The sequence below is a fragment of the Anolis sagrei genome, chromosome 2, assembly GCF_037176765.1.
Source record: "Anolis sagrei isolate rAnoSag1 chromosome 2, rAnoSag1.mat, whole genome shotgun sequence".
Lineage (NCBI taxonomy): Eukaryota > Metazoa > Chordata > Lepidosauria > Squamata > Dactyloidae > Anolis > Anolis sagrei.
Window position 1 is genome coordinate 143,689,882 of NC_090022.1, and position 16,416 is coordinate 143,706,297.

A 16,416-nucleotide genomic window follows, 5' to 3' on the forward strand; every position below is an offset into this window, starting at 1 on the left:
ATAGGCACTTGGCTGAAATGAACCAGGGATATATAGAATAATGGGTGATCATATTTATCCTAGATTTCTTTCTTTTCTTTAAAAAAAATCACTACATAGCTTTATTTTTCAGTTTGCACTCTTGCAATCTTTTTTTCACTGGGGAGAATCTGGCTTGTTTGCTTGTTTGTTTTTTGAAATGGCATGTTTTACTCAGTCTTTAACATTATTATTATTATTATCGTGATATAGTTCATTGTACTGAGAATGATTTGCAGCTAGAGCTTACATTCATACACAGATGGAGCCGCATTGTTTCAGGTTTGCCTGAACTGCTTTCATAACCTTTTGCTGGCTAACCTGTTTAGTACTGGCTGGTAGCATTCCCAGGATTTTGCAGATGTCCCAGAGCTGTGGATGTGGTTGTTGCTTTTGTTGCTGTGATTGCGGACAGCTGGACTGCAAGCTTGGCAAATGAAAGAGGACTTCATCAGATGTGCTCATGAAGTGCACGACCAAACAATGGGCTTGGATTTGTTCCCTTCTTATGGATTTTACAAAAACTGGGGGTTTTAATGGTTACCTTAATGTAACCATTAAGTCCAGTAGCAGTTGCTTACCATTCCAGCTTTGTTTTACTCTGGACAGCAGTTACTTTTCCTTTCCACCCCACTCACCCTTTGCCACCTTTTGCTTGCTGAAGTGATCAGTTCTGAAAGGGAGAGGGAGAGAGAGGGAGAGAACGAACAGGATAATAGCATATATATAGCATCATATAGCCGGGGGCTTCCTTGACAACATGAACACGAATCTGTGATGCCAGGTAATAGCTACAGTGTTAAGAGGGTAAAAAAGTATTGAAGAATCCAAATGTGTTTATTTGGCTATTGCTTCATGTTGCTGCTAGAGATTTTTCTGTTCCTTCGCTTGCTTTATGATGTGCAGTCGTGATCTTCAACTTCAGCAGGTGCTTATAGGGAATACACATTGTTGTCGTTGTTTTAATTATTCACTCAGTATTGGAGAAAGATTCACACAGTCTCTCTCTCTCTCTTTCTCTCTCGATCTCTCTCTTTCCCGGAAGCTTAATCACATGAGAATGCCAAAGAGAAAGCAATGTGATTACACTGAATGAAAATAATACTGGACTATTATCACCAGCACATTTCTCTTCAGCCTCATACTGCGAAACTGGTGAGTGCATTTTTATTCTCTAACCTGCTCATCTTATGATTTTATAGTGGGGAAAGGGAGGAGGAAATCTTGCAAATGAAAGGACAGTGTGTGATGTTCTCCTACCTGTTGTGCATGCATCTTTCAGAGTGTCTTAACTTAACAAGCGAACAATCCCCCCGTGCCAGCTTGAGTTGTGCCGTTTCTATATATAGGATTGGCACATGAGCATGCGAGTTGATATAGCCAAATAATGTAGGAATCTTTGGCAGTCTGAGTTATAACATTGCTTTGATGGAAATTAAAATTGTTCAAGAGGAAGAAGAGAAGGATGCCTAAGATTATTTTATGGCTCACACTTCTAGAAATATACCCCCATGGGATAAATCTATATAGGAAAGCCACACTGTTTGAATATTGTGGAGGGGATGATGCCTCCCAAGCATGCCTTGTGCTGTATGATACACATGAGCATCAGGAGACTTACTGATTTGTGATCGGTTCCAGCAATAATAACGGGAACTGAAAAATTGAGGGGGCGGGGGGGGGTATCTACTCCTTCCAAGTAGCAAAGCTTTCTGTCGTAGTCAAGCGACTGATATATTTACACTCATTATCATACCTTAATTGTCATTGTGATCTTAATTCTTTTTCAAAGGAAATTGCACCAAAAGAGCAACAGCTAAATGCAATTAGTAGATAAGGAACTAAAATGTGTGTGTCGGTTTCCCCCACCTTTGAGTTCTGCAGATGTTTTGACAATTTTATATTTTGACTGGCTCTGATAACTGCACCAAATAGTAGGAAGCAGTTTGGTGAGCATGGAGAGCTTCTAAAGATTATATCCACTCTGCAATCTAAGCAATGACCCAAGCTGAGTATTATTTGAGGTCTCAAGAGATGAAAGCCCTCTAGTGCATTGGTTTGCTACACCACCTAGCGTCAGCTATGGCTGTTTTTTGCAATGAACCATTGGCAGTTTTTAGTTCCAACAAGCAATTGTATCAGTGACTGCATGTTCTAGTATAAGAATGGACATGGTCCTGTTGTGGCTGGTGAGGCTCCTGGATTTTTAGCTTGCAAACAGAAGCAAGAGAGAGAGGAAGCTGCAAGGGTCTAGCCACACATTATAGACTAGCTCATGAAAGAAAAGGAAGAAGTAAGGGAAGCTGGGAATAGGAACACCGGTTGAGCAGAAAAGCAAGAAGATTGGAAAATCTCCAAATATAACTTTAGTGAAGAAAGAAGTGGTGTAAGTCAGTTTTACCAAGTAGTCGTGGAAAAGGACAATTTTGCTTTCTAGGGTTCAACCACCATTGCTACACATGGTGGTAGAAGAATCACGACAGGCTTCCCAAGTGAGTTGCTTGTCCATGAAATGGGTGTGTAAGGTCCCATGTTGCATAATAGTAAAACAGCATGGAAAACAAAGTGCCAGTGAGTACCTCTGTCCGTGTTTGACATAGGACTTCATCACATAGAAGTTTTCCTCTGTTTTCTCTGCTTTAGCATGCTTGCAAAATGGAGTCCCACAGAAGCCATGCTATGATGCACAGCTACTTCCGGTGGTTGCCTATGGGAATCCGTCTTACCAGCATGCTAAAATGGAGAGATGACTCCATTTTCAGGAGTCGGGTAACTCATTCAAGAAAGCAGGGGGAAGTGTGGGGGAGTGGCAATGAGACAGAGAAAGGATGTGGGATGGCTGGCTGGACCTTTCTGAAAATGGGGTAAGACAGGTCCCCACTCTTCCCAACGCTTTCCCCCACTTTCCACCAGCCTGTCTGATGACGTCCTCAGTTGAAGTCACCAAAACAGCAATAGGCTTCTAGAACTGGATGTGATAATTAAGGTAATAGATAAAATACAACATGGAATTTGCATGTCAGGTTTTAACATGTTCATTTAATTGATTCACTTTTGTATTGTGATAACAGCAATATTAATGCTTCTAACAATAGAAGAATCTTAGCTGATATAGGTCTCAGTTTAATGGCAATAGGTTCTGTCTTATTAATCATAGTTGGTGTGTAGTTTGGTGGAACTTGTATGTTTCAGTTGTTGCTTGCTTTGAACTACTCTTACTTGTGTCACTTGAGGTGAACACAAAAGGAAGAGAAAAAGGAGCAACTGAGAAAGTGTAAGACAGAAGTAGACAGTGAAAGGTTTGGCGGCTGACTAAGACGACAGCAGCAAGAGCAGCAATTTAACTTGTCTTCTTTGCCAGCGTTAGCAATTGATACATTATTACTGTATATACTGTATATACTCATGTATAGATCTAGATCTAGATAGTTTAGACAAAAAAATTGACCCCCAAAACCTGGGTCATCTTATCCACTGGTCAAGGGAAGTCTTGTGCCTTAACTCTTGAGTCAAAAAAGGAGTTATCCCATTCTCTGAGACCTCTTCTACACTGCCAAATGAAATCCACATTATCTGCTTTGAACTGGACTATATGAATCTTTACTGCCAGATAATCCAGTTCAAAGCAGATAATCTGGATTTTATATGGCAGTGTAGAAGGGGCCTGTGTAGAGCGAAAAAAAGTAACTCTAAAGGGTACAAATGACTTCAGGTAGGAGCAGAGAATCTGAAAACCTTACTTCTGCGAATGTCCTTAAATTCAATTATTAAAATATATGAAACAAGTATGTGTATGTGTGTGTGTGTATGTATTGCTATTTTCATCACTGCACATCAGAGCAAATCATTTCCAAATTTTCCTCCCAACGGTGGTATTTTTTAACCTTTTTATCATGCTTCATGTTCCAAAATGTTTGCAAACAAAATTGCTTGAGGAAAAGCCCAAGTTGTTTTTCTTCACAAATATATTTTCCATTTTAAAAAAGTCTCCAGAGGCAGAAAACATCTTGGGCCTGTTGACCGTTTTCTTGACCCAGTGCCTCATTTTGTCAATATACCCTTTCTTGTCAGGGTCAATAATTTTTTTAAAAAAATCGTCCTCAATACAATCCAATATTTGCTTGCCAAACTGCTAGACTTAATGATCTGCAAGTATGCTGATGTGCTCAATGATACTTATGCTAGTAATTGAGGATGCTTTTCCCAATATTTCTGATCAGGTTAAAAGTCTTACATAATTAAAAAAATAACCAATTCCAAAGCATCAATCAAATGATCTATTATCTAGACAAACTGTCATACAGAGAATAGACCATAACTACACAAACTTGTAGCAAATTAATCAGATGCTGTTTAAAACACCTCCCTTTTCCTCTGTAATCTAATAGAAATTGAAAAATTGTTTGAAAATACCTGAATGATACATGAAAAATTGTTTTCCTTAGTGCTGGAAACAACAATAAAGAGGAGAATATTGGATAGATGATAATCTTTGCACTTCAGACATTATTCCTTATGGGAGAAAAATGCATTATTCCTAATGGGAGAAAAGTGCATGTGAGTGTTTTGCACAGAAAACAACATATTCACTTCAGTGCAGAAAGTAAGTTTCCTGCCTAGAAAAACAACATATCTGCCCAAAAACATGATTTGCTGCTGAGAAAATAACACAGAAGAGGCCCATGTTATTTTATTTTTTGTACTGTGCATTTGACAATCTTCAAATAGCAACTGAAAACTATACAGATTGCAAGGACTTCTCTCACAGTAAAGGAAAAAGTGGAAAAATTGTTCATTCTCACCTTTAAGAATGCCATTTATGAAGGTTGCCATCCCCCGTATATAACTACCTTGGTATTCCATTCAAGTGCACTTGAAGTGTTGAATTAGAAGAACCTTCTTCTATTTTAAGTGTTGCTCCCCACAAGGATTTTGCTTTTTTGTCTCTTCTTTCTGCCACTGAGAAATTTGACATTCCAGGCTTGAAAAGGATTTTGAGGTACAAAAACATTATAGATAAATATGCCTAAAATCTGCAATGCATCTCTTCCTTCCTGTCAATTTCTTACAGTGAGATGAGAAGCTCTGTTGTGTATTCTGAATTCAATTATGGGTCCATCTACACCAGTGTTTCTCAAAATGGGGTTGGAACCCTGGGGGGCAGGTCGTGAAAGGTTTCAGAGGGGTCGCCAAAGACCTTCAGAAAACATATATTGCTGATGGTTTTAGGAACCCTTTTGGCACAGAAGACTGGAGATATATCTGCCTGTCCTTCTCTTCCTTTTTGGAAACAGAAGACAAATCCTCCCACCAAAAGCCCAGCCTCTCAGCCGAGGGAAGGGCTGTTTCTGAGACTCCAAGCAGGGAGGGGAGAGCAGGCATGCTCGGCACATGGCTGCATGTTGCGCATGGGTGGTCAAGGGAGAGCGAGCGTAAAAGGTTGGAGGGAGGATCATGCTAGTGAGTCCCTTCAAGGCATGGGGGTTCTGTGCGGGAAGTTTTGCCCAATTCTATCATTGGTAGGGTTCAGAATGCTCTTTGATTGTAGGTGAACTATAAATCTCAGCAGGCCCGTAGCCAGGATTTTGTTTCGGGGGGAGCAGAGTTTGATTCGGGGGGGGGGGGGCTGAGTCTGAGTGAAAGAGGGTCTACCCTAGCAAACCTTTTGTATTGTTACCCCAATACCCCCATGCATATGGGATATATTGAGCATGGTGAAATAATGTACCAGTAAGGCCTTCTCGCGGACCACAATGAGAATTTCAGGGGGGGGGGCTGAAGCCCCCCAAGCCCCTCCCCCCTCAGCTACATGCCTGAATCTCAGCAACTACAACTTTCAAATGTCAAGCTCTATTTTTCTCAAACTCCACCAGTGTTCATATTTGGCATTTTGAGTATTCATGCCAAGTTTGGTCCAGATCTATCATTATTCGAGTCCACAGTGCTCTCTGGATGTAGGTTAATGGCAATTCCAAAACTCAAGGTCAATGCCCACCAAACGCTTCCAGTATTTTCTATTGGTCATGGGAGCTCCGTGTGCCAAGTTTGGCCCAATTCTATCATTGCTGGGGTCCAGAATGCTCTTTGATTGTAGGTTAACTATAAATCCCAGCAACTACAACTCCCAAATTACAAAATCACCCCACCCCCCCCCCCCCCCGCCAACTCCACCAGTATTCACACTTGGGCATATTGAGTATTTCTGCCTAATTTGGTCCAGTGAATGAAAATACATCCTGCATATCAGGTATTTAATTACATTTCATAACAGTGGCAAAAATACAGTTATGAAGTATTTTATGTTTGGGGGTCACCACAACATGAGGAACTATATTAAGAGGCCGCAGCATCAGGAAGGTTGAGAAACACTGATCTACACTATCAAATTAATTTAATTTGACATCACTTTACCTGCCATGGTTCAAGGCTGTAGAATCCTGGAATTTGTAGTTTGGTGAGGCACCAGCACTCTTTGGCAGAGAAGATTAAAGACTGAAAAACCATAATTCCCACAATTTCATTGCATCAAGACATGGAAGTTAAAGTGGTGTCAAGCTGCATAAACAGTATAGATGTGCCCCAAGTCTGAATGTGTTAGATTTCTGAATAACCAGAAAAGGAACAGCACTAGGCACATACTCTGCACGACATTGTCCTTTACTTGATTATATTAAAGGAATCACCAGCTGCCACTCTATTTAAGTAAAATTATCATTGTGTATTCATCCTACTGAAATTACTTTGCCTCACTAAAGCCACATCACCCAGTTTCTCCTAACTTTCATTCCCTGACATTTAAAGAAAGGTTTCTATCTTCTTCACCTGCTATCCTCCAGGTGTGAAAATAGGCAAGATTCTCACATTCTTCCATGACACTCAAAGCCTGTAGTTTGGCTAAGGATGGTTGACTCACCTTGCCAAGTGGGACCTCCTAAGGCCCCTGCCTGGAACTATCAATGGGACCTTTCCTTTCAGGAAGAGGGCATAAGCTGTTGTGTTGCAAATCCCCACTTGCCGTTTCCAAGTCCTGAGATGAGAAATCACATAAGCGAAGCAATAGGAAACAATGACACATCAAGCAATAGTTCACTTGAGATTAGTCTTGTTTTTCCAGAATGTGTATAGTCACTTTTTAAAAAGTATTAAATAACACAGTTTCACTGACACCAAAAGGAGCTAGATACTATCATATACATCTAAAAATACTATTTGTTTGCTTTTCAAAATAATTTATTCTGATTGCTGGGGTTGGGGGAAAGTAAATTCAGTGAGTTTCAAGCCTATTATACAAAACGCACACAAGGAAAGCCTTCATTCCCTTTATAACTGTAGAAATAACTTACATAGTTATCAGTTCGAGAAAGAGCGAAGCTACCTCTTGCACTTCTAGGATTCAAATGCACTGTAGAATGAATGAACTTTGACACCAGATTAACTATTATTGGTCAATGCTCTGGAATCATGGGATCTGGAATTTGGTGAAGCACCACACTTTTTGGCAGAGAAGGCTAAAGACCTTTGACACCTCCCACAATTCCATAGAATTGAACCCTGGCTGTTAAAGTAATGTAAAACTGTATTAATTCTACAGTGCAGATGCACTGATGTATATGGGGATGAACAAAAGAATCACAGACTAAGGACTATATGGCATTGCAGATGGGGACTCAGAGGACTTTGTGATGGAATAAAACTTGGCCACACCTTCATTGCCTAAAACTATTATAGAATTCAGTCAGTCTACTTGCTAATCCATATCCCTCCCTGCCATCCTAATATGATAACTAAACAGAGTGGAACCAGCCCACTACCATAACACCTTCCACTAGACGTGAGCATCGTGAAAACCAGAGTTGATCAAAAAATCAACTGAGTTTTCCATTTTAAATCACATTGCAACATAGTCTTAAACTATTCCTTCAAAAAGTGCCTAAAACATTACAAATAGTAATTACACACACTCTAATGGTATTCTATAAATATGTTAATAGCTGTGAATGGAAATGAGAGGTAACTTGATGAGATCTACTCTACAGGTGTGCATGTGAAATGTACATATTCTGTCTCTCTGCCTTGCTCTTCTTTGAGTGCAAAGATCAATGTATACATAATTAGAGATCTGAACAAGAAGGAGTCTGGATATAAATTCAAGCGATATCCTTTTGATGAATTGAAATTTACTCCAAAAAGTATTCAGAATAAGCACTTGGTGTGTACCTACCTACCCACTTTCTAATGAAACCTACAGCTCTGAATATATATTAGGGTTATATTAAATGATAATGTACTTCTACTAAAGATGATTAAATAAAATCATCTTCTCTAGAAATGTAAACGGTGATATAAATATTTAAAATTATGTTCTGAAGGGAAGCAATTTAATTCAATTTGATTTAACTCAAATCATCCTTGCTACATTTCTCCATATGCTGCCAGGCTGCAACTGCCTTCATTCCTAGCCTGCATAGCCAATCCAGGGATTGATGGAAGTTGAAGTCTAAATAACATCAGAAAGACTGCCATTTGCCTGTCTCTTCCTTGCACTAGAAATTTCAGGCAAGAAAAGGAGCATGCATTATACAATGGGAACACAGGGAAAAATCAGGAAAATTGTCACAGAGAGCTAGTAACCCAACAAGCAGGTGGCCACTATTTGTGTGAGCTGTCTTAAGTCCTGGCCCAGGAGGAAAGTAGCATGTACAATAAAATAATAAATAAATATTTTCCATGCATATATTGCCTTTCCAATCCATTAAGTGAGTATGCGAGAGGGAAACCAGGATATTTTTATAATTCTGAAAAACTTGGATGGCAGATAATCAGGAATTTCTCTACTAAAAACACAACAACTGACGGATGTAGGTTTATTGCTTTAGTGGTAAAAGTACATTTGGCTTTCCCCCCATCTCTATAGGTTCTCATATACCTTCTCATCCATCTTTATATACCATATTTCATCACATAATAGTTGCCATTGGGTAATAGTCACACACCGCTTTGGGGGGGGAGGGGGGTTTCCTGGTGTTGGTCTTTTTGTATTCTCTGCATGATAGTCACACACACCCTTGAGCACCTACGCCTTAGAGCAGTCCCCATAGCTCCAAGGGGGAGATGTGCAGGTGGGTGAAGTCACGAGAACTAGGAGGCCTCCCTCGGCTGCCAGTTGTTGAGGGAAGCTCCATAGCTCTCGCCTGCACACTCTGGTGGGAAAGGCCTACAGGGTCCCACTCAGCCAACCAGGGGAGGCCTCATAGGCCTAAAATATTTCTCCATACAATAGTCACACCCCCTTTTTGAAGGGAACAAGTGGGCAAAAGTGTGACTATTATGCAGTGTAATGTAGTATCTCTCCCAATCAGTTGTTGTGTACTCCTCTTCTGAGGGGGAGGAAGTAGAACAGGATGCTGAAGATGTAGGAGTTCAGGATTTGAGGCCAAGTGTTGAGGAGGAAGAAGAGGGCGAGGAAAAAATACTGGGTGTTCCTACCATTTAGGAATGTCGAAGGGTGAAAGAAAAAAGGAGAAAGTAAGCTAGAATTGCTGCAAGGATGCTGAGCAATGGGACCTCACCCTAGGAACATTTGTGCTGGGAACTGAGGGCTATAAATCAGTAGTAAAGCAAGTGGTCAATGCTGGCAGTAACTATTCTACTAAGTGCTTCTGTGATCCGGTTTCCTTGCTTGCATCTCCAGCAAATACCTCGCAAAGACTTTTTGCCAAAGAATCTGATTTTATGTCTGAAATCAGACTTCTTTGCTTTTGGGATTTTCCTTCTGTTGCTTTGCTGCTCTTTGTTACAGTATTATCATTTTGCTGAAGTAAAGCTTTTTTAGTTGCTTTAACCCTTGTTGTAAGGCTGTTTATGGGGCAAAACGGGACATCAGTGAACCAATACTTGCCATTTAAGATAAATTGGGGAAAATCCATATCGATGTTTCTCACCATTTTACAGAATATAATTACTAATAGGTGAAGAGGTGAAACAAATGTTACTATATGCAGATTGACCATGTTATCACACCAGGACTTTAAAGTGGGCAGCCCTGCATTTCTGCCACCTGCAGAATTCTTGGAAATGTAGTTTAGGGTGGGGCTTTTTGAATTCTCAGCTACAGAGGCCTTCGCCTTCCCAGACTACATTTCCCAGAATTCTTCAGGTGGCAGAAATGCAGGGCTGCCCACTTTAAAGTCCTGGTGTGATAACGTGGTATGACTGATTTCCACCAGTACAGAAAGTAATATTGACTGCAGAATTCATCTTTCTTTTTTTCAAAACATGTTTCTAGTCTCCAGACTGTAATGTTAGATGAATCACTGGGGGTTCAGCAAGGTTTCCTTTGACCACATAGAGCTTCCTTGCCTGTATCAACTCTTTGCAGCAATAAGCTGAAAGATTAAAAATGGACACATTCAGAAAATATAGGTATGCAGAGATGTCAATGAAATAATAAATATAAATTATATGTATGTGTGAATATATTTGTGTGTGTGTGTGTGTGATAAAACTGCCCCTGCGGAAGCTTTCTTCCCAGAGTTTCGTTCAAGCTTAATTAGCAAGCCTCTCTCCCCCTTTTTATTTCCTCTCATTGGAAGAATTTTTTAAGAGGTCAGTGGGGGAAATCTCCTTCGTTTGTAGTTATTTGGATTTAACTAGGTGCTTTCCTCAGTGTTGTACATCCTGATTATTAGGCTGTCTCTCAACATATGTTAATCATTTAGGCAATTTGTCTGTTTACAATACTTCATTAGGCAAGGAGTGTGCGAGACTCTCTTTTGACTAGACGAAGTCATGTTCCATGAGCTCTGTTGTCATTGCAAAGACAATTCTCGTAGTAGACAGAAGGGAAGTCAAGAGGGGTTTGGGGAACTGGGGGTTGAATGTCCTCAATAATGAAAGAACAATTAATAGGTACAAACAGACGCAAGGGAAAAACAGCTTGATGGAAAGCAATGTAGAAACCTTTCTGAAAGCAAGGACTGCATTGGCTTCAGCAAAGAGAGTGGAGAGGCCTGGCAGGCTACCCTTCTGACAAATATCCAGCCCATTTTCAGATCCTTGTGGTTGCTTCAAGGAAATGAACTTTTTAATATATAATTTTTAGACCAAGACATAGACTGACAATTGAAATCATTTGGCAATCCATTCTTTAGAAGTAATTCCCTCAATATCAATAGGACTTGTTTGCTTGCTTGATTTAAATATTTTTATCCATCATCTATGCAAAAAAGTCTCAAGGCAATCTGATAATTTAAAACAGAATGAATAATTAAAATGATTTCAAAAGGCTAAAAACATATTAAACAATTTAATAAGAAAGACATATTAAAAGGGTTGGAATAGTTTAAAATAAATATACTTAGATGACAATATGCATAGAATGGTAATGTCAATGGGAAATATTGCCTTATATAGGTTGAGCACCCTTATCCAGGATTCTGAAGTCCAAAATACTCCAATAACATCCACATGGGTGGTTGAGCTAGTGACACCATTATGCAACATACACAAACTTTGTCTCATGAGGACAAAAAATAAATAAAATAAATCTAGCTTCAGGTCATGTGTATAAGATGTATGAGAAACATAAATGAACTTCATGTTTTGATTTTGGTACCATCCTCAAAATATCTTATTCTGTATGTACATGCAAATAGAGGTATTTAGGTTTTGGTTTTTTGGGGGTTTTTTAAGTCTCAAATCCAAGCATTTCAGTGAATGGATGCTCAACTGTTGAGGCTTTTAGAAAACTAAAACATGAGACAAAGCTTACCCCCATACTCTTCCTGTGCCCATCTTCTTTAGATGCCTTTGGTGGTACTTCAGACATTTCCACTGCTTCATAGTAATGGAGGCTTTTGTGTAAATGTCAGTCATCACTTCCCATTTGTAAATCAAAGACATTCTCCTTCATCTCACAGCTGAAACAAATATGAAGGGTGGATTCCTCAGTGTTGCTGATAAAAAACCTGTTACCAAAGAGGATACTTAATTTATATTTTCTTGTGTTTTCCCTCCTCCAGTACCCATGGTTATGACTTTGGCTTAAATGACCTTGTCACACGGCCACCAGAGTTGCTCCACTTCATTGGGGGGGGGGGGGCTGGGGAACCCGGCGCCCCATGCGTTGCATCACCCGGCTCCAGCTGAGGGCAATCACATGGGGGAAGCATGGAGCGCGCATCAAGCATGTGGTGTCCCCCCATGGATTCCAATGGCAACATATGGTGGTGGCATGCACCAGATCTGTCCTCCTTCACCCATGGAGCCGGGTTGGCATTGTCTGATGAGAGCCAATGGGTTCTGTGGGTGACCTGGGCTAAACTGGTGAATGCCACTGATTTTAGTCCTGTGTGAAGATGTCCATATACACAGTGGAGAATAAAGGTGGACAAAGTATTGCTTCCCAGGGATGTTCTGCCGGTGCCCTCTTTCTCCTGCTACCACTTGTCTGGCCCATAGAAGGTGACATCTCTCTCCTGGAAGTCTCCAGGAGCAGCTATTTGCCTTTGAAATGGGTTGTAAGCCTTTCTTGCACTGCTTAACATTTTAAAACATCAATCAAAACCAGAAATGGACTTCCAATGTTTTCTAGAGGTGGTGGTACTGATGAGGATTTTGCATACCGCACAGCTTCTGGAGGGGCTCAGGGGCGCAGAAATCAAACTCTTAGGCTCATTCTAATTGTCCATCTTTGGTAGACAGCTATACTTAGTTTCTTTTCTTTAATAACAAAATCTTGTTTTGTAGAATGTCACCTCTCACACAAATAGGAATGGACATCAAAGTAAAATCTATTTCCCCTCTTCACTTATTAATAATGAGGATCTGTGTTTCTCTAGCTCTCCTTCTCATGATCCGAGTACCCGTTTAGCTAAAACCTTCCAGTTAGATAGTGAATGAGGGGGAAAGGGGGCATGGACACATATCAAATGACTGTATAGTAAAGAAGCTTCTTTGTTAGAGGCTTTGTTATCTGAGGCATACCTATGGATTTCAACATTTATTCTTAAATAGTAAATATTAATTTTAAGGTTTATTTTTAAATCCAGGCTACAAAAATCAGACAAAATGGAGATGGAGTGGAGGAAGTAGGGGGATGATGCTGACCAAGCAATTCAAGGATAGTAATATTTGTAATGTCTTCTTTTTCTGGGTTGACTTCATGTGACATTCCAGTATACCAAATAAAGAGTGTATGTTTTAGTAACAGGAATGTTTCTCTATTCGTCTTAGGGACTACCACGTGAAAAATGACCCAGCAGATGCAGAGCCTACAGCTTTCCCAGACAAAAAAGAACAACCCACCATCATCTCCCAATGCTGCTAAACGACTCTATCGGAATCTCTCAGAGAAACTGAAGGGAAGTCACTCATCATTCGATGAGGCATATTTCAGAGCCAGATCAGACCGCCTCAGTCTGCGAAAGTCTTCAGTGGTAATTTCTTTTTATTTCATCAGATGCTATATTAGCTGTTTAAAATAATCATGTGTCTTTCCAAGATTAGATCCCATATTATTTTGCATACCTATCCCCAGTTGTTATCATTCCCCTACATTATACTTGTTTCCCAGTCTTGATCTGTGAGAATTGATTTCATCTACAAAAAAGTTGTGGGGAGAATATGATGATGAGCATGCATGTAAAAATATGGAGGACAACTCTTGAAAGTAGAACCTATTTTGCTGTATGAGCAAAGGGACCGTGGGGAGACAAATAGACAGATCAGAGAAGCAGACCTGTCTTCTTCAAAGCAGTGTGGTCCAGATTTTGGACTACAATACTCACCTCTAGTCAGCATATAACATGCATGATGCAGCCTTATCCTCAACATCCCTATGCAAACATACATACTGTCCTCATCTGTGTATTCAGCAGAAAAATCTGGAAGAGGTTTCTACATGTTTTTAGTTTGAATGTGCATAGAGGGCTCTGTATAATCTGCAGTTGACATATTAGAATGAAGTTAATGGCGATGATGGGAATCTGTACAGTGGTTCTCAACCTGTGGGTCCCAGGTGTTTTGGCCTACAACTCCCAGAAATCCCAGTCAGTTTATCAGCTGTTAGGATTTCTGGGAGTTGAAGGCCAAAATATCTGGAGACCCACAGGTTGAGAATCACTGTACTATTCTAGTACATACCTCCCTATAGCCTTTTAATTACATTTCTCCAATCTTGTAAGTGCCTGAATTGAGCTTAAAATGCCAAATTGTTTATGGCTGGAAGCAACAGTCAGCAAATATGGGCAACTCTTGAAGATCTGAAAGTAAATCACCAGTTGAAATAGAAAATTGCTCCATTGCTTACTCAAATCAAATCAAATCATTTATTTCAGTCATTGACCAGCACAGGAAATAGAGTCACATTTTCATACTAACTTGGTATGTTTGGTACATTAAAAATATAAATATAACTACTGAAGCACAATATGGGTGAGGGAGCGGAAGGGAAGGGGAAACAGGTTAAAAACATACAATGCCCAGATCCATCACCAAATTGTAGATTCAGAGAAGAAGATTACTGGACACACAGTTAACTTTTGGGACTAGTCATTCCCTGACGGATTTTGTATGCTGCTGCACAGAACTTTACAACATTGTAGGTTGTAGCTGAATTAATATCTGCAAGTAGCAGGGAGGTATAAAATTGTCCTGAATGGCCTGGGTGTTTGTATAACAGAGGTAAGATAAGCCTGGCACGGATATCCCTGTAGAACGGGCACTGAAGGAGCACATGTTCTATTGTTTCTACATGACCCGAGTCACAGGGGCAGAGTCTCTCTGGGAAAGGGATCTTCCGCTAGTGGCCTTCAAGTACAGCTGATGGGAGAGTGTGGCATCAAGCCAGGGTGAAAGCCCTTCGATGAAGAGGAACTTCTAAGTTTGTTAAATATGCCATAGGGGAGGCAAGATATCTGTTGTCTTCATTGATAAGGAAGGTTGGAACCGAGGCCAGATCTAGTTGTCGCTCTGTGTCTGTGATACATTGCTTACTAACTCTGTTAGGTATATTCAGATACATTTTTATCATGGGACCAGAGGCTGCCCTAGGTAATTTTCAACGGTAAGCAAACAATATTTTGGTACCCCCCCCAACCAATCATTGATATATTTTCTGTTTGTTGTGGGAGTTCTGTGTGCCATATTTGGTTCAATTCCATCATTGGTGGAGTTCAGAATGCTCTTTGATTGTAGGTGAACTATACATCCCAGTAACTACACTTGCCGCACTTGCTCCCTTGCCTGGCCCGCTTTGGGGCCGGAGGTGTGCCTGAAGACCCCGGCGTGTGCACCAAAAGTCACCTCTTCTCCTGACTTTGTCCTCAGCCATTGGGACCAAGAGAGAGAGAGAGAGAGAGGTGGAGATGCCCACCTTTCCTGAAGGTAGGTGCAAAAACAAAGGAGGGATCAAAGGTGGGAGATACCTCCAGCCAGAGGGGTTCTTTCTCTCTCTCTCTCGGTCCCAATGGCTGAAGAGAAAGGAGAAGAGGCAACTTTTGGTGCGCACGCTGGGGTCTTCAGACACGCCTCCGGTCCCGAAGTGGGCCAGGCGTGGCGGCTCCACTCCTTGGCCCACCCACGGATTGGGGAGAGGAGAGGAGGCGGGTGGAGCGCCGGGGGATTGGGAAAGGGAGCTGGTCATGGGGAAGGGATCGAACATGGAGAACGATTGAGCGCCGGCTCTGCTTGCGCACCCGGTGGCCAGGTGGAGCAGGAATAAGAGGGGCGAGAGTTTTGTTAGAGTTTTGAAATTCTCACCACCAGAACTTTAGTTTTGTAAGTACTTTAGAACCATTTAGAACCATGCATTGCCCAGGCCTAATAGATTTCTCTCACTTCCTGTTTTCTCACCCCTGTTCTTAACTATAAGTCATATGTAAGTTGGATGTCTGTAACTTGGGAACTGCCTGTATTTCTGTATATTTAAATTAGTCTTAAGGAAATTATGCCCTATTTTTCCCAGTTAAGAGAGAAGTGCCATTTTGATTTTCCACTCCAGGCATCAATTTGTCTTTAGACAGGGCTACAATTGTGTGGTTTTTCTGTGTTACCCAAGCAATGATAGCATGCTTACAACTACTCCAAGGTTTGTTAGATGATACAAACAAAAAGAAAAAACAGCTTTATAACTAAAGCACCTGCAGTTGTGAATCCTCAAGGTCTTCAGTCCCCAACCTCCATAATATTCTGACACTAGTATTATTGTGCATCCTCCAAAGTATATGTCTGCCATCTATATATCCTGTGGATAATCCTTGTGACATCTAAACAAAATAGGGCAGTATGTATAACTAATTACAACATTTACATTGTGTTTGATAGTAAAGATAATCTAGTAAACTAATGTAAAAAATAAAGGTGAATCTGTTTGTTTTTGTTGATCACAAGGGACCTGAT

General features: G+C 40.6%; 1 protein-coding gene across 1 annotated transcript in view; it reads left to right on the top strand.

The window, feature by feature from the left end:
* The first annotated feature begins 410 nt into the window (after window positions 1-410).
* Window positions 411-16,416, top strand: part of ANKFN1 (ankyrin repeat and fibronectin type III domain containing 1) — a 124,787-nt gene continuing 108,781 nt past the window's right edge. The window contains exons 1-3 of the mRNA XM_060763984.2: window positions 411-802; window positions 1,064-1,173; window positions 13,252-13,454. Of these exons, the coding sequence (XP_060619967.2) occupies window positions 13,269-13,454 (186 nt within the window). The 5' untranslated portion in view covers window positions 411-802; window positions 1,064-1,173; window positions 13,252-13,268. The remainder of the gene's footprint in view (window positions 803-1,063; window positions 1,174-13,251; window positions 13,455-16,416) is intronic.